Below are 22,715 nucleotides of genomic sequence, written 5' to 3'. Positions count from 1 at the left end.
AACCAGGTGACATGCGGCAGTGGGTTACCACGAGCATGGCACTCCAGCTCAGCCTGACCCCTTGGAGGGAATGTGCGGGCCGGTGGAAGGTCACGGGTGACGAAAGCGCTCGCTGCAGAACACAACAGAACAACCAATGTCAATACAGAGAGAATGAACAACTGGAGCACCATGCGGTCAATAAAGGCAACAATGTTCAGCCAAGCAGCCAGCCATCCCTCCATTCAACACCTGTTCCAAATGGGAGGAAAGCCTTCCTTCTCCACGTGTTAGCCTTTCATCTACCTCCTCGTAACCTCCACATATTCCCGTTTCATTCTTGCCCTCCTCTTTCTTTCTTCTTCAAATCATCATTATGAGAACAGAGAGTCAAACAGTAGCAATCATGAAATGAAGATGAATAAAGGCAGTGGGAAAAGCAGAAAGCATGTAGCAGAATACAGAGTAGCGGCAGTGTCTTACTTTGCACGTTGATGGTGAGTATGGCGGTGGAGGTGTACTGGCTGTCACCTACGTAGTCAGTTCCTTCTTGAGAGTACGGCACTCCATTGCTGGCCTCGCACAGGTACGTGTCAAGTCGGTCGGCTACGGTTACATTGGAAATGCTCAGCGTGTAGTTCTGCTCGTATCCACTAAAGCCGGGAATGGCGTCGGACGCGTTGCCCCTGTCCAGGCTGATGCGACCGCCCTCGGTGATCACGCTCCCATTGCCGTAGCGCCACACCAGGCTGTCAAGCTTGGGTCGGCTGTAAACGGTGCATACCACATCCAGTGTACTGTTGGCAGTCACGTTGTTGCTGCTCAGGGCCACACGTGGCAAGGCTAATAAAGCAGAACACACAGCATAATGGCAAGAAGGCAACGGCAATATTTCTCAAGAGCAGTCAGGAGATCTTGGGTAAACAATGGCACTAGCATAACACCAACAACAACAACAACAACAACAACAACAACAACAACAACAACAACAACAACAACAACAACAACACCAACAACACCAACAACACCAACAACACCAACACCAACACCAACACCAACAACAACAACAACAACAACAACAACAACAGCAGCAGCAGCAGCACCAACAACAACACCACAGCAGCAGCAGCAAGAGCAGCAGCACCAACAAGCCCTCTGTGAGTAGCAAGTCACGCAATCCTGTGCTATGTGTGCCTCTCCTCATATCCTGATTGCATCAGGCTACCAATGGATTGTGCAGCATGAGAAAAATGGGCCAAAGCAGCAGCAGCAGCAGCAGCAGTACCACATCCCCCCCCCCCCCCAATCCCAGACCAATGCGTTTTCCCCGCTTCTTACTGCCAACCAATTGGATCGGCTACAAGTCATGCAGAATCTGGCGGCAAGGGCGGTTTTCGGACTCTCGCATCACACCTCCGCGCGTACCCTCCTGCTGCAATTGGACACCTACAGAGTATCCGAGATATTCAGGCAGAAGTTCATCGTTCTGGTCTGGAGGTCTCGGAATGAGCACGCAAGTTCTGAACTGCAAGCCCTCCTAGTTCCTTCGTCAGCTGGCCCAACTAGGTTGCACTCCACCATGGGTCTGCGCCAACCGCCAGTTTCCACCAGGTTCGGCAAGGGTTGCCTCGCGTTCCGGGGCGCCCAGCTGTGGAACACATTACCCAGCGATGTACGTGCCATCTCCACGCTCCGCCAGTTCCGCGCCAGCATGATCCCGCACACACTTACTGGCCTTAGTACCTAGAGTACCAAACGTCCGGTTTGATGATCAGCTGGCTTAGTTTTTCTCCACCTCTATCCTAATTACATCAGTCCCCAATTTCATTTATTACTGCTTTCTATCTGCATTCGCCACCTTTTCATTGGGCAGATCTGCCCGTTTGGTTTGCGAATTAAAATAAACACAACAACAACAACAACAACAACAACAACAACAACAACAACAACCTATTTGAGGAAGATGGAAATCGCGCCGAACAACTCCTGCAGAAGCTCAATGCAGCGGAGGAAGAATGGAAACTCTACACCGGACGTCGCAGACGCAGACGCCACCAGCTAGAGCAGACGCCCCCAGGCGCACAACATCCACATGCCTCTAAAAAACAAAAACAAAATAAGCTAGCTGACCAGAGTCCTACAGGAGTCACCATGGACCACGCCTGAACTGGAATAATCAACACCAGGTCCCACCAGTGAAAAAAAAAAAAAAAAAAATTATGAAAAACGGAAATGAACAAAATAGCATCTCTTTCTTCTCCTTCAACGCTCGCAGTCTCTACCCCAAAATGGACGAACTGTCAGCAATAGCATCGTCAACAACGCCACCTTATGATGTCATTGCTGTCTCTGAAACATGGTGTACCCAGCACGATCCAGACTCCCTGTTTGCCCTCAGTGGATACACACTACATCGTGCAGACCGCCCAGACCGCCAAGGTGGAGGAGTGATTCTCTACGTGAACGACACTATACCTCATGAACTCGTCCCTACAACAACCCCAGACAGCTTTGACCTATTATCGCTGAAACTGTCAGCCAACGACAGCACCATCAACACAACATGCGTCTACCGACCACCCCGTTGCGACCATCAGCTATTCTGCCAGCACCTTGAGGAACTGATACGAGCCATACCAACAACAACGCAAAAGATTATCCTCGGTGATTTTAATGCAAAGAACGCCGCTTGGTGCCACTCTGACACGACAGATGCTGTTGGCGAGGATCTAGCAGTGCTGTTCCAAACTTACTCTCTACACCAACATGTCACATTCCCCACTCTTGTGCAGAATGGGCACCCTAAATCCTGCCTAGATCTCGTCGTCACGGATGTAGACAGCGACTATGTCCTTATCTCTAGTCTCCCGCAGATCGGCAACTCGGACCACCTATCCATCAGGGGTTTAATCAAGCCAGTCGCTGCACCCCCTCGAGCCGTACCACCTCCCACCCATAACACCACCCATTGGAAATGGTCAAACCCAAGCATCAGCAGTCTGAAAGCCGAAATTGAACGCACACAACTGCTACCGGAAGGTGACACCCTGAACACTACCAACATAGACAACCTGTGGCACTCATGGAAGGACAAAGTCCTCACTTGCGCCCGCAAACACTGTGCAGTACCTCACTCCCCGAGGCATACTAGCCACCCCGCAAAGCCATGGCTGAACCCAGAGCTCACTAACGCCATCAGAGAAAAACACCGGCTCTACCGTGCCTACTTGCGCACCCGGACGCCCTGCAACTGGACAGCATACACCACCCAACGCAACAAAGTTACTCACCTTCTCCGAATCGCTAAGTCTACATATGTCAGTAATGGCACTGGGACGAGCCACTCCACACCAAACCTACACAAACTGATGCGCGGCCTCCAGTCCTCACAACGACCTACTCTGCCAGACATGCTCTCCCAGGGCCAGACTCTCTCAACCCCCGCTGAAAAAGCAACCGCCCTGAACGCTTTCTTCATCTCGCAAAGCCAACAGTCAGTCACAGGATGCCACGAGGAACTTCCCTCCATTCATTCCCCCACACCCAACACACCTGGCCTCACTACACTTGAAACAACAGCCCAAGAGGTCTCAAAGCTACTGTCTAACCTGGACCCGTCAAAGAGCCCGGGCTGTGATGGCATACCAACCCGCCTACTGAAAGAGGCAGCCAGTTCACTTGCGCCGTCCCTAGCAACCCTTTTTAACATCTCCTTCGAACGTTGCACTATCCCGCAAGAGTGGAGGGACGCAACAGTCACCCCCATCCACAAGAAGGGCAGCAAAACCGAGCCCTCCAACTATCGACCCATATCGCTACTCAGCGTGACGTCGAAAGTACAAGAGAGGATAGTTGCTGACCGCATCTCAAAGCACATCCAACCTCACCTCCCCAACGGCCAATCAGGCTTTCGGCCAAACGATGGCACCACACAGCAGCTATCTCGGTTAATCCATCAGATCACCGAGAAAAGAGACGCCGGGCAAACAGTAATTGCTTGCTTCTTCGACCTCTCTAAGGCGTTTGACCGGGTGTGGCACCAAGGACTGCTTGCAAAATTGGCCCACCTCGGACTCGATGGCAAATGCCTCCAGTGGCTTGCCTCCTATCTCACCAATAGACGACAACGTGTGCAAGTGGAGAGCAGCAAATCAACATGGCTAAACATTCCAGCGGGGGTCCCCCAAGGCTCTGTCTTGGGGCCGCTTTTGTTCACGGCCTACACAGTTGATCTGCCAACCGCCTGCATAAATGCCAACACTGAGTGCAGCCAGTTTGCCGACGACACTGCCATCATTGCCGCTCACGAGAATTTTCTAGCCGCAGAAGAGCACCTCCAGTCAGCTGTGACAACCGCGGCACAGTGGCTGAAGGATTGGCATCTCCTGGTCAACGAAAGTAAGACCACTGTCATCCACTTTCACCACACCAACCGGCCACCTCCCAGACCACCATCAATCACACTTAACGATACCAACCTCACTGTGGCCTCAAGGCATCGCCACCTTGGCCTCCTCATACAGCAGAATCTATGCTGGAACTCGCATGTTGACTACATCATCACTAAAGCGACCAGGAAGATGTTCCTTCTCCTGCGACTACGCAATTCCTTAAACACTTCTGCTCTCTCCTCCATCTATCTAACCTACATTCGCCCTATTCTTGAGTATGCTTGCACTGTCCTCTCACCCCTCCCCGCAACCCTGAACGACCGGCTTGAGCGCATCCAACGGCGCGCTGCTCGCCTCTGTTTGCATCTCCCCCTCTTTGAACACAGAACCCACTCCGTGCTGCTGCACCGACTCAAATGGCCATCACTCAGCAGCCGCCGTACCCTCTCCCATATCCTTCTTGCACACAGCCTGCATCATAGATATGCACCACCACACCTTCTTGCAATTCACCTACCCCGAATACAACCCATTCGCACGCTCAGGTTCCCCCGAACCTTTGAGCTACCCACAACACGTACAAACCGGCTAAGAGACTCCCCCATCTATGCTTCTCTTGATCTCTTTAATAGCATCCCACCCAGCATCCGGCAAATCAACCCCAGACGAGATTTCAAAGCAAACATCCTACCACTTGTCATCTCTTCCGTATGTACTTGCTCACATTGCTCAGCACATCTATAGCTCCATTGCGCCCAGCCTACGTGATTAACTCCCAATTAGTATTACCATCGCTACTGCCTCAGCAAGCAGCTAAACTTTGATCTCTCTGTATCTGATCCCCGTGCCTGTAATTATTTTTCTCTTATTGGCCACAGGCCATCGTGAGAATAAAAGAATTCAAACAACATCCATTGGCACACCAGCAAGCACCAAAAAATAGGCCCATTTCTCATCTTCAAATATGGAAGGTATGAGCAATGTATGATGTGATCAGCAATGCACTGTTCAACACCCCAGACGACCATGCCAAGTTGGCTACCTACATGCACAATAGACTTATTAGAAAAGCGGACCCGTACTCACCCACGACGTTGACGTAGAAGCTGGAAAAGAAATGGTTGGGCGCGGAGACGACATTGCCTGCCTCGCAAGTGTAGCGGCCGATACTGCTAAACTGTACGGGAATGGTGTAGACATCGGCGACCCCTGTCACGCTCGACACTGCACCGTCCGTGGCGAATTCCAGAAGCTCCGACCGGGCATAGGTAGGCAGAGGAACGGCAGCACACTGGCAGCTGACATTGATGAAGCGCGGCTGTTCTCCGACCAGGACCAGGGTTCGATTAACCGGTGCAACACACTGCTCTGGAGGATCTGTTATTGCTGACGCGGACCAAGTACTAATAGCTCATAAAGCAATAGACCTAGGCACTCTAAAGCAAGCTGTATGGTTCACATTTTTAGGAGTCTGGGCTAGAGTCTACACCTTCGCGTGTTTTGAGTCCAGATTTCTACTTTTGTAGATGATGTCTACATTTTGGCACATGCAGAGAAAAGCGTACAGACCTGCTGGGCATCGATCAAATACCAAATATGGAAGGAGAAATTCCCAGTACACATTTCACGTGCTGTCTGTACGTGACGTAAAGCAGAACAGATGTTCTTTGCATCACGGAAACGCGAAGAGAGGTCCGGAGATTCTTCGCGTCGCAACCCCGAAACCTGGAGCAGAGCCTCACTAATCTGTCCGATATCTCAAATTGCGAAAGGCCAGTTCACAATACCACTTTTGCGACCCAGCACGTGACTTGAAACAGCTGCAACAAGAAAATGGCTGTTGTTAGCTGCAGTAGCAGCCTCAAGATTCCTGTAGCGGGAGAAATTTCAACTTCAGCAATGTACACGTTGCTCACCTTTGCATATGGGTGTTGAAGTCAACGTGCGATTAGCCTGGCATGTTGGCTGTGCATCTCCAACTAACACATGATGAGCACTGCATGAATAGTTAGCTGTTTGCTGGAAAGATATTTCCGATACAGCTTGCTGCCCATTTGTGATATTAGGTACAGTACAATTGACAGCTGTATATAATAGAAACACACCAGAAATTCACTGACATGGGGAATAACAATAAGTGAACCTAAGCTCAAAACACTGGTTTCCTGTACGAAATCATTGTCACCTGTCAAATCGACAAAGAGATTCTGCTTTTGAGCCTAGCGGAGGTACCCAGTCCAAATGTTACCGAAATACTAAAATAGATGTACTAACATACAGATACCCTGGATCTCAGGTACTCTCACATTTGTGCAATTGTTAATTTTGCTCTTGAATTTTCCTCCCTGTTGCTTTGCCACCGTCCGCCTTCTTCGGCCACCTTTTTTTCAAAATTTACGCCATTATCACATTTGCTTCCATGTTATTGGGCTTGCAGCCCGTGTGTACTTGTGCATTGAAATAAAAAAATATACTTGCTTTGCTGTCGTATGGAATGTGACCTTGCTAAATCTCGACTAGACATTTGACTTCTCACCCTTGCTGCCTCCCTGACCATCCTGTTCATCCCCATCATCACCCTCCATCCCCATCTCCTCACGCCACCGCTTCTTTCTCTTTGAAGAGTGCACCGTGGTGCGCCCGTACCTTCACCTGCCTCTCCTGGTCCCGCCTTCTCGATTCTTGTCAGTCGTGCCTCGGCTAGTCTCTGGCTTCTCCTCAGATCCGTTTTGCTTCCATTTTTGTTTCGTTCTCCTGGTAACCTTTCTGTTACCACCGTCGGGCACACACCATTAGAACGGAACGAAAACGGAAGCAAAACGGATCTGAGGAGAAGCCAGAGACTAGCGGAGGCGCGACTGAGAAGAATCCAGATTGCGGGACCAGGCTCGTCGTAATTAGACTGCCACTATTTATGAGAAGTCAGGTGGTAGCCAACCACTGTGAACTAAATATTATGGAGAGAAACAAAAGAGAATCGAGCGCAGATCAGTACATTGATATCCTTTTGCTCACCTAGACAACTGGGTGATAGTATAGTCCCATCAGCTGCACATGTTGATGTGTTCACTCCACTCAGTGTGTAGCCAGTATTGCAGGTGTAGGTTACCGATTCTTGATATCTGATCATCCCTGTTTGGCTAGATGTCCCGTTGCTGATAGTTGGTACCTGGCAGGTCACAGCTAGAAAACAGTAAATGAAATGTTACACTATTAGCTCATAAAGCAATAGACATAGGCGAGCTGAAGCAAGCAAGAAGTATGGTTCACTTTTTATAATCACTGCTTACTTTTCACATGTAGTGTTTAAGGATGGCGCAACAAACAAAAAGATAGTAAAAGCTGTGTCACGATCGTAGCTCTTTGCAGGTGTCGAAAGTTGCACGTCACATCGTAAAAGTTCGAACGTCCAAACCACACACTGGCAGTTATTAACCATCAAGCGACGTTGCTCACCTTTGCATATGGGTCTGGAAGTCAACGTGCGATTAGCCTGGCATGTTGGCTGTGCATCTCCAACTAACACATGATGAGCACTGCATGAATAGTTAGCTGTTTGCTGGAAAGATATTTCCGATACAGCTTGCTGCCCATTTGTGATATTAGGTACAGTACAATTGACAGCTGTATATAATAGAAACACACCAGAAATTCACTGACATGGGGAATAACAATAAGTGAACCTAAGCTCAAAACACTGGTTTCCTGTACGAAATCATTGTCACCTGTCAAATCGACAAAGAGATTCTGCTTTTGAGCCTAGCGGAGGTACCCAGTCCAAATGTTACCGAAATACTAAAATAGATGTACTAACATACAGATACCCTGGATCTCAGGTACTCTCACATTTGTGCAATTGTTAATTTTGCTCTTGAATTTTCCTCCCTGTTGCTTTGCCACCGTCCGCCTTCTTCGGCCACCTTTTTTTCAAAATTTACGCCATTATCACATTTGCTTCCATGTTATTGGGCTTGCAGCCCGTGTGTACTTGTGCATTGAAATAAAAAAATATACTTGCTTTGCTGTCGTATGGAATGTGACCTTGCTAAATCTCGACTAGACATTTGACTTCTCACCCTTGCTGCCTCCCTGACCATCCTGTTCATCCCCATCATCACCCTCCATCCCCATCTCCTCACGCCACCGCTTCTTTCTCTTTGAAGAGTGCACCGTGGTGCGCCCGTACCTTCACCTGCCTCTCCTGGTCCCGCCTTCTCGATTCTTGTCAGTCGTGCCTCTGCTAGTCTCTGGCTTCTCCTCAGATCCGTTTTGCTTCCATTTTTGTTTCGTTCTCCTGGTAACCTTTCTGTTACCACCGTCGGGCACACACCATTAGAACGGAACGAAAACGGAAGCAAAACGGATCTGAGGAGAAGCCAGAGACTAGCGGAGGCGCGACTGAGAAGAATCCAGATTGCGGGACCAGGCTCGTCGTAATTAGACTGCCACTATTTATGAGAAGCCAGGTGGTAGCCAACCACTGTGAACTAAATATTATGGAGAGAAACAAAAGAGAATCGAGCGCAGATCAGTACATTGATATCCTTTTGCTCACCTAGACAACTGGGTGATAGTATAGTCCCATCAGCTGCACATGTTGATGTGTTCACTCCACTCAGTGTGTAGCCAGTATTGCAGGTGTAGGTTACCGATTCTTGATATCTGATCATCCCTGTTTGGCTAGATGTCCCGTTGCTGATAGTTGGTACCTGGCAGGTCACAGCTAGAAAACAGTAAATGAAAGGTTACACTATTAGCTCATAAAGCAATAGACATAGGCGAGCTGAAGCAAGCAAGAGGTATGGTTCACTTTTTATAATCACTGCTTACTTTTCACATGTAGTGTTTAAGGATGGCGCAACAAACAAAAAGATAGTAAAAGCTGTGTCACGATCGTAGCTCTTTGCAGGTGTCGAAAGTTGCGCGTCACATCGTAAAAGTTCGAACGTCCAAACCACACACTGGCAGTTATTAACCATCAAGCGACGTTGCTCACCTTTGCATATGGGTCTGGAAGTCAACGTGCGATTAGCCTGGCATGTTGGCTGTGCATCTCCAACTAACACATGATGAGCACTGCATGAATAGTTAGCTGTTTGCTGGAAAGATATTTCCGATACGGCTTGCTGCCCATTGGTGATATTAGGTACAGTACAATTGACAACTGTATATAATAGAAACACACCAGAAATTCACTGACATGGGGAATAACAACAACAACAACAACAACAACAACAACAATCCCTCCCTCTTTCCCAAAAATCACGGTTCGCGTGATACTCGGCTGGAAACGAGTTTTGCGCATCCATAGGAACGCCACCACCCTTCAAGGATCACGTCGCAGATGCAGCTCCTAAAGCAGTGCGGCGGTGAGTAGATCAGCTCACCAGCAAATGGTCAAAGACCGAAAATCCCGTTCACTGAATCACTAGATATGTAACACATCATTATGCCTATACAAATCATATTGCAAAGAAGAGGTCAAGTGAGAATTCAAGTAGGCAGGAAAGCCGCGAGCTAGCATGTAGGGAGCAACAAACACTTCCACAAAATGTAATCATAATTATTGTAAATTAAAATCACAATGGGAAGTGTGTGTTACTCCCCACATAGGAACTAGCGGGTTTCCTGCCGGCTTGAATCCTAACGTGTATACAAATCACAAAGTATGTATCTGCACTCACAGGCACAGTAAGGAATGGAGGATAGTTGTCTGTCAGCCTGGCACCTTGGCGTGGCATCACCCACAATCCCTTGATCCCCGCAGGAAAAGGTAACACTTTGTCCATATTTTATGATCGCCTTGTCAGAAGTACCATTGACAATAGGAGGTACATGGCATTGCACACAGTAAGGAATGGAGGATAGTTGTCTGTCAGCCTGGCAAGTTGGCGTGGCATCGCCCACAATCCCTTGATCCGCCGCACAAGAATAGGTAACGTTTTCTCCAAAGTTTATGACCGCCCTGTCAGAAGTACCATTAGCAATAGCAGTTACATTGCATTGCACAGCTGTACACAGAATGAGGACAACAGTGAATATTGCTTGGCATCATGCATTTTAAAAATAATCAAGCAGTAGTACAAACAACAATTCCCACCGAGTTTTCCAAGAAAATCTCTAAAAACGCGGCAAAACGAAAAAAATCTTACACAACTCATGCTCAGTCTTTTTGCAATCCAGACGCCGCAAACACGGGATCATGTTACATGATAATTTGAGTCGCGTGATGGAGGGTAACAGGTCACGCAATTATAAACACTCTGGTGATCGCCCGGATTGAATGGATACTTTATGGAGTAATTGAATTTGATTTTGCTTCCAAAAGCACGTTGTGAGTTTAGCACCAACAAACAAGGATACGTACGTGTACAGGGTTCACATGGATGGTGTGAATGAAGGTACTCATAACCTGGTTTACAAGTTACAATGCCACTCGCTGATATGTTGAAGATATGAGCTGAATCGGAACATGCTGTTAGCAAAAGAACAAACACAATAATAACACATTTAAACAACTTACTGCAAGAGCTGAATCCGAAAAGAGTCACGACGTTTAAATAACCGTATTTTCTCCGAATATAAGTCACATCTTTTTACATTAATATTCAAGGGAAAGGGGGGGGGGGTGCTACTTACAATTGAGCATGACTAACAACTGAATTGACTAATTATATCAGAATATTTAAACAATCGACGAGGAGACAATAGTCGTAAAATGGCAATAAATAAGATAAATTGTGCACTCATAACAACAGCAAAAATGAAGAAAGTCAAGTTCCATAACGTTTTCTTGTGACTGTCATCAGTGGAACGCCGTCACATAAAAATGTAATAACTAAAACACACACTTATATACATGTAGCTAATATGGTTTCAGGTAGAAATACAGCAGCTAACAAGTACAAAAAGCGAAGTTTGCACCTTTGCAATGTGTGAATATAGTGTATGTGAGAAAGGTAGTGGCAGATGAATGTGATACTGTGTGAATGAATGTAATGGTGCGTGTGTATTACTTGAAGAGTGTGAGTGATACAACGTTTTCTTTCTGTTTACATAGCACAGGGTCACGAGTACGAATATACACAGCTTCCAACACCTGCAATTGCTTGAAGAAACGTGCGCTACGAATAACACTAAACCAGGAATCGTCAAACACCTTACGACATTCTGGACTGGACACCAAATGCTTGTACACTGCAGACTTCCTCTTGTCAACATCAAACTCCTCCTCATCACTACTCTCATCCTCCACCTCCATTCCAATGCCGCCGTCCATCCCATCGCACTCGTATTCGTCGTCATCAGTCTCCATCTCCTCGCGACACCGCTTCCCTCTCCTTGATTCGTTCTGTGCCGTGCCTGTGCTTCCTCCTGCGTCTCCTTGCCTTGTGTTCTCCACTTGTCTCAGTCGTGCCTCTGCTAGTCTCTTGCTTCTCCTCGGTTCTGCTCTGTTTTCAAGTTGTTCCCCTACTGCTCTTACCGTTGTAGCAACATGGTTTGTCGAGGAGCGACCGTCCGGCGGCCTCCCTTGCCGTGGTCCGGTTTCCGAGGGGGGAACCAGATTAGTCTGCTCGTTCTCCATGGAAGTAGTCGGTGTTTCTGTTTCCGAATTGTGAGCCGTGCTAGGTGTAGAAATAGGCAGCGGATGTTTTCTACCTTTCTCACACACACTATAGTCTGCTCGTTCTCCATGGAAGTAGTCGGTGTTTCTGTTTCCGAATTGTGAGCCGTCCTAGGTGTAGAAATAGGCAGCGGATGTTTTCTACCTTTCTCACATACACTATATTCACACATTGCAAAGGTGCAAACTTCGCTTTTTGTACTTGTTAGCTGCTGTATTTATACCTGAAACCATATTAGCTACATGTATATAAGTGTGTGTTTTGGTTATTACATTTTTATGTGACGGCGTTCCACTGAGGACAGTCACAAGAAAACGTTATGGAACTTGACTGTCTTCATTTTTGCTGTTGTTATGAGTGCACAATTTATCTTATTTATTGCCATTATATCAGAATAGTATGTCCTGAAACTGGGGATGCGACTTATTATCGGGGAAATATGGCAGTAATAACATGGATTGCCTAACAGTAAGATTCCAACCACACAGATTGAGTGCTGAAGGCTATACAGAAAAGACATGGCGTTGGTTCAGAATGATAGGGCACTACTCTTGGACGTGAACGTCCCATTGGATAACAGTGTCAATGAGAGGGTGCTGGAGAAAATCAGTCAGTAACGGCCCCAAGCAGCGGTCAGGAGGATTCAGAACCAAAAGATAATAATCGTTCTGGTCGTCATTGGTCCTCAGGTTGGGATGTAAGGAACAAGTTGCGGCCAAATCTTAAGCCTTGGACTCCTCCACGGGTGACTCATCCAGAGCCTCCAGCAATTTGCTCTTCTGGCAACCAGAATGCCGTGCGTTCACTCACTGGTCATGTATGGAGAGTGCGGGCTTGGCATGGCTTAAAGAGCAGGTGCAACTTGCCTTAACTTCTTTATGATACATCTCGGCGGAGCATTGTGTGCTGTGTGACGAGCCAAGGATTTTTGCCATATGCTCCCAGTCATGTTTTGTCTTCTCTATCTGTGTTGTCTTATTTCGACTAAGGTAGTCTTAGCTGGTGAGGCTTCCTGCAGCTTCATTCATAAAAAAAGGTTTCAGAGCAGACTCGCCCTCTTCCCATTCACTCGGCAGAGTGAATGGGAAGAGGGCAGGTCTTATCTGAAACCTTTTTATTAGGTAGTCTTGCTTGGAGTTTAGCATGTGCCGCTACTATTTAAGGCGATGATGCCTGTCTGGAATTTCCTGTAAGACAAGAATGAAGTTGAACTCAGGTGGTGAGGCAATTTAGTCACGGTGAGTAAGGTGAAGGAGAAAATGTTACGACTAACTGTCCATCAACGTAACCAGAACATAATACAGTAAGTAATTGCCACAAAATGGCAACACAATTGGTAGCACCAAGCAGAGTAGGGGTGTATCCTGCTATGAACATCTTTGGACTTTTAAAGTATTTTTTGGGGTTACATTACGTAAGAATACCATTTAGAAATGGCGACCCCATTTCTACAGGTGAAACGTAAATTGAGTGGTGTCGTGACGATGTTGGAATTGTCGTAAAACCTGTCAGTGATTGGAGTACTTCACTTACCTATTTCGCACACGACGTATAATGGGGTCTCCACAAAACGGGTGGAAGCATTGTTGCTTGGTCCTCCCGTGACAAGCGCAATCGTTTCGTTTTTTCCAGCCTCAAACTGGTTGATCCAGGCAATGCGGGTATCACCGAGCAATGTTCGCGTGCATCTCGAGTCGAACGCTTTCGGACTTAGTAAACTGCCATTTTGTAGTCTGCATATTTCCTGGGCGACTGTAAAGTTGAAAAGCTTGTTATCGTGTGTTCGCTGCAGGACTGCACCAACTTCAGAACAGTAGCTGTATCCGGTCAATGACGAATCTGGGTAGCCGCACATAGAGAAGCAGATATAATGATGTAATCGTTTTCAAATACAAATCATCTTCGTAGTTCAATCCCCAACACATTAGCACTTGAGCAGTGAGAAGTTTGCCTGTAATTGATAAGATACTGGGTTTCGGAGACTGGCTGATGCACAGGATGAAAAGCTCGAAGAGCGCAAGCAAAGAAATCTACTGTGACATATCCAGTCCATTAGTACTTGAGCTACTGTTGGCTTTATCGGAGCCATACAATGCTTGAAGATATTCCAGCAAGGCACGTGATAACCTGGTGCAATTGTTTATTTTGCCATGGCGACGTTCAAATGCAAGCCGTAATGTGCTACAGTTTCACTCTGGATTAAACGTGTGGACAACCAGGTGGCGTGCCCGAACCCGAAAACTTAGTTTCCGCTTTTTAAATCAGTGAAAGCGGGTTTTGAAAAGGAGAAAAAATGATATCCTCGCATGGCTCTACTGTAGAAGTCCATTGCACAAAAATGCTCTTGCAACAAAAACAGATTATTATCAAAAAACATTTCCATCCATTTCCATAGTACTATTATGCCTTTCCAACATCCGAATGTCTGCTTCGAGGGTATTAATTAAACTAGGTATGCATGCTGTGCACCCACGTGGGAGTCAACTCCAAAAGTGTTCTGGCATATACTACGTATGTCTTCTGTTTTGTTTTTGTTTTTTTTGTTTTTTTTCTAGGAACACAGCCCTACCAAGAGATATGCGAAGACAAACACAGAGCAAGACACAGGGGATGTAGGGACGACGTGGCGATGTATTTCAAACATGACTTACAACCGCAGTAAGGAATCGAGGAGAGTTTTCCATCAGCCATGCAACTGGCATTACCCACAGCGATAAGATTGTGAGAGCAAGAATAGGCAGCCATTTCTCCGACTGGAATTACCGCCTTGGTAGGTTTACCATTAGTAATTGCAGGTACATTACATTTAACAGCTGCACAAAGATTTAGGAAAAGAGAAAAAAACTACAGCTCATCAGGTGTGGAAGGATTGATTCCGATGGAGACACATGGGGTTATTTAATAGCAACGAAAAGCAACAAGTTTTGTGATACTTTCATTTGTATCCGCTTTCACATAATCTTCTGCATGTTTCTTAATCATGTTTACATCATATTATATTTTAAGTTTATTCTGAATGCCTTCTAAGGGTGCGTTTGGTTGGTATGATCTAGAACAGGATAGAACAGCTGGTGCACATGGAGCAGCCTCATGCCAATCAAACTCTACTCCAGAAACAGAGCACATTTTTGTGGAGAAATGTGCCAAACTTGGTGCATTCTTCAAAATGTGTATGGATCACCATGGTCACTTTGTACGGTACGACGAGTCCAACCCAAAAGCGTATGCACGTGATCATTTGGGAACAAAATCGATGTTCCCGCCAGGTTTCACAGTGAAAAAGTGAAACCGCTCGGTCTGCTCCGGCCTCGAGGCCGGAGCAAGCAGAACATGTTCTGGCCGACCCAGAACAGGTGCAGTCCCAACGAAACGCGCTGTTCTGGTGAATCCTGTTCTAGTTCGTACCAACCAAACGCGCCCTAAAATTAAAATAATAATAATAATAAATATTAACTGGTTTGAGGGAAAGAGACAAACGGGAAAAGTCTGAAGAAAAAATTGACTGTCACCACCAGGCCTCGAACCAGGGACCCTCGCTTGCAGCCAGCGAAGCTCTAACCACTGAGAGATGGTGTAGTCGTCATCTCAGCAGAGGCCGTTCAACATTTTCTTCAGACTTCGTAACTCACACCTCCTGTGAATCCACACAGGCGGGTGGGACGCCGCCCTCGCTGAAACCCACACACTTCACGTACAAACTAGCACGCGGGGAGCCCCAAGTCATAAAATATTAACTGGTTTGAGGGAAAGAGACAAACGGGAAAAGTCTGAAGAAAAAATTGACTGTCACCACCAGGACTCAAACCAGGGACCCTCGCTTGAAGCCAGCAATGCTCTAACCACTGAGCTATGGTGTAGTCGTCATCCCAGCAGAGGCCGTTCAATATTTTCTTCAGACTTTGTAACTCTCACTTCCTGTGAATCCACACAGGCGGGTGGGACGCAGCCCTCACTGTAACCCACACACTTCACGTACAAACTAGCATGCGGGGAGCCCCAAGTCATGAAATATTTAAAACCGGTTTGAGGGAAAGAGACAAACGGGAATCAATGTAGAAAGGAAAAGGAAAAATAGATACGAGTTGAGAGTAACTCTCCATCACTGTAACAAGATACTATAGACAGTCAGAAAGTGCAACAACTAGGCACAAAACTGACAGAGTACTGAGACATTCGACGTCCTGATACCTAGCTTCAACACATCTCTGTAGCGCTGACCGACAGCCTTCCAACTTGGAAGGTTCAAGGTTATGGAAAGACCAAAGAGGGGAAGGCAAGCGCAATGAAAACGAGCAAAATCTCATCATACTGCAGTATGATGCAAGCCAGATATTGATTGATCGAAGAAGGATAGATTTAACATCACTGTGGATAAGAGTCATACTGTAGCTCAGTTGGTTAGAGCATTGCTCGCGAATAGCAAGGTCCCTGGTTCGAGTCCCGGTGGTGTGACTGATGATTTTTTCTTTCTTTCATATCTGGCTTGCAAGTGTTGAGTTTCGGAGAGAAAAGAGCAGTACGTGGCATGTGGCCTCAAATTTCCTAATAATAATAATAATCTTTTCTAAGCACTCGCAGACTCCATTGCAGCCATTCACACAGAAGTGAGGTACCCTATAATAATAATATTAGCCAGCACAAGCAAAAAGGGACCTTATCCATTTTTTGGACATTTTGAGTTAGCAACGGAGTCTTGTAGACAGAGAACGTATGAATCAGATTAAAAAAACGAATGAAAATCCATCAACATAATTATGGGCCTCAAACAGCGAAAAAAGCCGTTAGGGTCACATTTTTCAAAATTCCTTTTGGTTAGAAATCTGTTGAAACACATGCACTGAAGGACCTCAGCCAAGAAAAAGTGCAATATTCCGATTCAAAACGGGTGCATACCCCAATATACAAGGTGTACTCCAAATTGGTGCAATGTATGTATATGATGTATGTGTACAATAAATATTCAGCATTCTAAGGTGGGTAGGCAGCTTGAATACCTTCACGTCCTTCCGTACCACGCAGGCACGCCGCATTTTAGATCTAACAACAAGAATAATAGAATGTTCTGAGGCATGTAGCTTTGACACAGCACCAGACTCTAGCAATTATCAGGCTCAAAACCGTATCCTAGTGCTGCAAGATTTCTGCCCTCCATTCGATGCACTTAACGCTGCCAGTACGGCTTCCTCTACCACAAACAGTTTGGGAGACAATGTCACGTTGGTCTGTGAGAATGGATATCGGTTGGTGCTCGGCAGTACTCAGTCTGATACGTACATTTGCTCCGAGAATGATGCAGGCGTCGGAAACTGGGATGGTAATGCCTTTTGTGACGGTGAGTCTGAAGTCATAATTTTATAACTAGCCTATAGCTAGCGTGAATCTATACATCCTGTACACACACCTTGTACACACTCTCTCTAACGGTCTTTAACTAGGTTGCGCTGCAATTGTATACATTAGATGAAATTCTCGGGCAAGGCCCATCATCCGGAATAAGTCTACTGTAGACAAAACAGGGGTTTATATATATGTGACAAGTACTAGTGGCCAAAGGTTTGATGGTATAGCGTAAAATGTTGCAATACCACAGGAAACGAGATTATTATTCTGCGTGATATGTATGAAGTGAAATATAGTGCAGTGATAGTGCACGATTACTAGTGTGAGTACAAAGCAGAAAAATACTAGGGGTGAAAGGGGTGATCCGGGTTACCGGGTACCCGTCTGTTTACCTGCTGATCTGTTAGCAAACGAGTACCTGTTAGTCGTGTACGATGTACCCGTCAGTCGTGTACGATGCACAGTCATACAGTTCGATGTACAGATTAAATGTGTTGTTGCTGGTTTGATCCTGCCATATATGACAATTTGGACTGTTTTGCATGTAGCGCAGTAAGTGCGTATGCTGCGCTTGTCGCGATGTAGTGCACTTGCTGTTAATTGCATGACATCGCATGTCCTCCTGGCACGAAATGCGGAAGGCTATTGTGTAGCAACTGTTACTATTGGCTGCTAAAGGGTACCCGACAACCCGCCCGTTAAGCCACGTACCCGTTTGTAACCTTATAGGTAACCGTTTCACCCCTAAAAATACACACTTCTAGCAACACTCATACACATACATACATACACACACACACACACACACACACACACACACACACACACACACACACACACACACACACACACACACACACACACACACACACACACATACACACACACATTCACACAGTGCACAAATTCTTGCACAAATTATGACAGATATATTTACACATCACCCAACAGTCGCCAACCATTGTCACTGTTCACTGCCGGCTTCCTCATGAATAGTGCTTCCATGATTCTGCGGTCAACATATGACCGTTGCTTGCTGGCGAGAACTTGTAGATGGGCAAATGGCGAGAACTTGTAGATCGGCAAATGGCGAGAACTGAAGTTGAAAAAAAAATGGGAAGGTGTGCTGCTTTTGTCGATAATGGTCTCCCTATGGCTTTCCTAATATCGCATTCTTGGCTTGTCTGTAGTGCTCCTCAGTCCTCTTCTGCATTGTCCTTTCTGTTTCCCCTACGTATTCTTCTTGACAGATGGTAAATTTCATAGAGTACACCATATCTTGGGACATACAAACATTACGCTTCAGACCACCATCGCATGCACGACATTCAGCCGGCCGACCCCGCCCCCTCTTCTCCCTCTGCCGCTGTACCGTCCTGGGGCATTGCGGCTTGCTGAATGACGACGAGACCAACATATCCTTCAGTGAGCAACCGGACGTGAAGACCACACGCACATCTCTATCAAACGACCTGACCACTTGACAAACCCTCCTTGCAAGCTGGTCATTTAAGTACGGTACCTTGACAAGTGACTTGTACTGTTGTTTCTCCTTCCGATGTAGTGTCTGCTGGTGGGGCTGCTCTGGGATGCGCGCGGTTGTGCGTGCGGTGTCGGAGTGTTGTATGGCTGATTGTATAATGCGCTGTGGGTAGTGGTTCTCAAGGAGGAGTGTGGTGATCTTTTTAATCCCCCGTTGTCGTCCTGCCTCCGTTGTTGCGTTGTTGACTGCCCTTCCCAAGAATCACGGTTCGCGTGATTCTCGGCTGGAAACCAAGTTTTCCGCATCCGTAGGAACGCCAACATGCTTCAAGGATCACGTCGCAGATGCAGCTCCTAAAGCGGTGCGGCGGTGAGTAGATCAGCTCACCAGCAAATGGTCAAAGACCAAAAATCCCGTTCACTGAATCACTAGATATGTAACACATCATTATGCCTATACAAATCATATTGCAAAGAAGAGGTCAAGTGAGAATTCAACTTGGCAGGAAAACCGCGAGCTAGCATGTAGGGAGCAACCCACACTTCCACAAAATTTAATCATATTGTTATTAAAATCACAATGGGGAAGTGTGTGTTGCTCCCCACATGGGAACTAGCGGTTTTCCTGCCGACTTGAATAATAACGTGTATACAAATCACAAAGTATGTGTCTGCACTCACAGGTACAGTAAGGAATGGAGGATAGTTGTCTGTCAGCCTGGCAAGTTGGCGTGGCATCGCCCATAATCCCTTGATCCGCCGCACAAGAATAGGTAACGTTTTCTCCGAAGTTTATGACCGCCCTGTCAGAAGTACCATTAGCAATAGCAGTTACATTGCATTGCACAGCTGTACACAGAATGAGGACCACATTGAATATTGCTTGGCATGATGCAATTTAAAAAATTATCAAGCAGTAGTACAAACAACAATTCCCACCGAGTTTCCCAAGCAAATATCTATTAACGAATCGGCAAACGAAATAAAATCTTACACAACTCATGCTAAGTCTTTTTGAAATCCAGACGCCGCGAACACGTGATCATGTTGCATCATAACGTTGACGTTTCGTGGTACGGCCATGAATGGTGTCAGCCATTGGTGGAGTACAGGTCACGTAATTATAAACAATCTGGTGATCACCTGGATTGAATGGATACTTTAGGGAGTGATTGAATTTGATTTTGCTTCCAAAAGCACGTTGTGAGTTTAGCACCAACAAACAAGGATACGTACGTGTACAGGGTTCACATGGATGGTGTGCATGAAGGTGAAGGTACTCATAACCTGGTTTACAAGTTACAATGCCACTCGCTGATATGTTGAAGATATGAGCTGAAGCGGAACATGCTGTTAGCAAAAGAACAAACACAATAATAACACATTTAAACACCTTACTGCAAGAGCTGAATCCGAAAAGAGTCACGACGTTTAAATAACCGTATTTTCTCCGAATATAAGTCACATCTTTTTACATAAATATTCAAGGGAAAGGGGGGGGGGGGGGGGTGCTACTTACAATTGAGCATGACTAACAACTGAATTGACTAATTATATCAGAATAGTATGACCTGAAGCTGGGGATGCGACTTATTATCGGGGAAATATGGCAGTAATAACATGGATTGCCTAGCAGTAAGATTCCAACCACACAGATTGAGTGCTGAAGGCTATACAGACCAGACATGGCGTTGGTTCAGACTGATAGGGCACTACTCTTGGGCGTGAATGTCCCATTGGATAACAGTGTCAATGAGAGGGTGCTGGAGAAAATCAGTCAGTACCTGCCCCAAGCAGCGCTCAGGAGGGATCGAAACCAGAAGATAATAATCGTTCCGGTCGTCATTGGTCCTCAGGTTGGGATGTAAGGAACAAGATGCGGACAAATCCTAAGCCTTGGACTCCTCCACGGGTAACTCATCCAGAGTCTCCAGCAATTTGCTATTCTGGGCACCAGAATGCCGTGCGTTCACTCACTGGTCATTTATGGAGAGTGCGGGCATGGCATGGCTTAAAGAGTAGGTGCAACTTGCTTTAACTACTTTATAATACATCTCGGCGGAGCATTGTGTGCTTTGTGACGAGCCAAGGATTTTTGCCATATGCTCCCAGTCATGTTTTGTCTTCTCTATCTGTGTTGTCTTATTTCGACTAAGGTAGTCTTAGCTGGTGAGGCTTCCTACAGCTTCATTCATAAAAAAGGTTTCAGAGCAGACTTGCCCATTCACTCTGCAAACTCGAACTCATTTAATCAATTTTTTACGTTTCGGCAAAATTGCCCTCATCAGGTATGCATACCTGATGAGGCAATTTTGCCGAAACGTTGTGCATACCTGATGAGGGCAATTTTGCCGAAACGTTGTAAAAATTGATTAAATGAGTTAGAGTTTGCAGAGTGAAAGGGAAGAGAGCGAGTCTGCTGTGAAACAATGTTTATAAGGTAGTCTTGCTTGGAGTTTAGCATGTGCCGCTACTATTTAAGGCGATGATGCCTGTCTGGAATTTCCTGTAAGACAAGAATGAAGTTGAACTCAGGTGGTGAGGCAATTTAGTCACGGTGAGTAAGGTGAAGGAGAAAATGTTACGACTAACTGTCCACCAACGTAACCAGAACATAATACAGTAAGTAATTGCCACAAAATGGCAACACAATTGGTAGCACCAAGCAGAGTTGGGGTGTATCCTGCTATGAACATCTTTGGACTTTTAAAGTATTTTTTGGAGTTACATGACATAAAATAACCATTTAGAAATTGCGACCCCATTTCTACAGGTGAGACGTAAATTGAGTGGTGGCGTGATGAGGTGGGAATTGTCGTTAAACCTTTCAGTGATTGGAGTACTTCACTTACCTATTTCGCACACAACGTACAATCGGGTTTTCACGACACGAGTGGAAGCATTGTTGCTTGGTCCTCCCGTGGCAAACGCAACTGTTGCGTTTTTTCCAGACTCTAACTCGTTGATCCAGGCAATGCGGGTATCACCGAGCAATGTCCGCGTGCATCTCGACCCGAACGCTGTCGGACTTAGTAATCTGCCATTTTGTAGCCTGCATATTTCCTGGCTGACTGTAAAGTTGAAAAGCTTGTTATCGTGTGTTCGCTGCAGGACTGCACCAACTTCAGAACAGTAGCTGTAGCCGGTCAATGACGAATCTGGGTAGCCGCACATAGAGAAGCAGATATAATGATGTAATCGTTTTCAAATACTAATCATCTCCGTAGTTCAATCCCCAACACATTAGCACTTGAGCTGTGAGAAGTTTGCTTGTATTTGATAAGATACTGGGTTTCGGAGACTGGCTGGTGCACAGGATGAAAAGCTCGAAGAGCGCAAGCAAAGAAATCTACTGTGACATATCCAGTCCATTAGTACTTGAGCTACTGTTGGCTTTATCGGAGCCATACAATGCTCAAAAATATTCCAGCAAGGCACGTGAGAACCTGGTGCCATCGTTTCTTTTGCCATGGCGACATTCAAATGCAAGCCGTAATGTGCTACAGTTTCACTCTGGATTAAACGTGTGGACAACCAGGTGGCGTGCCCGAACCCGAAAACTTAGTTTCCGCTTTTTAAATCAGTGAAAGCTGGTTTTGAAAAGGAGAAAAATGATATCCTCGCATGTCTTTACTGTAGAAGTCCATTGCAGAAAAGTGCTCTTGCAACAAAACAGATTATTATCAAAAAACATTTCCATCCATTTCCATAGTACTATTTTGCCTTTCCAACATCCGAATGTCTGCTTCGAGGGTATTAATTAAACTAGGTATGCATGCTGTGCACCCACGTGGGAGTCAACTCCAAAAGTGTTCTGGCATATACTACGTATGTCTTCTGTTTTGTTTTTGTTTTTTTTGTTTTTTTTTCTAGGAACACAGCCCTACCAAGAGATATG

At 46.1% G+C, this 22,715-nt stretch overlaps 1 protein-coding gene across 1 annotated transcript in view; it reads right to left on the bottom strand.

Moving 5' to 3' along the window:
* Positions 1 to 10,104, bottom strand: part of LOC135827668 (uncharacterized) — a 29,005-nt gene extending 18,901 nt beyond the window's left edge. The window contains exons 1-9 of the mRNA XM_065340122.1: positions 10,055 to 10,104; positions 9,367 to 9,534; positions 8,926 to 9,093; positions 7,827 to 7,994; positions 7,386 to 7,553; positions 6,287 to 6,454; positions 5,457 to 5,756; positions 463 to 822; positions 1 to 112 (exon numbers count right to left, since the gene is read on the bottom strand). The exon at positions 1 to 112 is cut by the window's left edge and continues 185 nt beyond it. Of these exons, the coding sequence (XP_065196194.1) occupies positions 1 to 112; positions 463 to 822; positions 5,457 to 5,756; positions 6,287 to 6,454; positions 7,386 to 7,553; positions 7,827 to 7,994; positions 8,926 to 9,040 (1,391 nt within the window). The 5' untranslated portion in view covers positions 9,041 to 9,093; positions 9,367 to 9,534; positions 10,055 to 10,104. The remainder of the gene's footprint in view (positions 113 to 462; positions 823 to 5,456; positions 5,757 to 6,286; positions 6,455 to 7,385; positions 7,554 to 7,826; positions 7,995 to 8,925; positions 9,094 to 9,366; positions 9,535 to 10,054) is intronic.
* Positions 10,105 to 22,715: the final 12,611 nt, after the last annotated feature.

Source organism: Sycon ciliatum, chromosome 11, assembly GCF_964019385.1.
Source record: "Sycon ciliatum chromosome 11, ocSycCili1.1, whole genome shotgun sequence".
NCBI lineage: Eukaryota > Metazoa > Porifera > Calcarea > Leucosolenida > Sycettidae > Sycon > Sycon ciliatum.
This window is presented reverse-complemented; position numbering and strand designations above follow the sequence as displayed.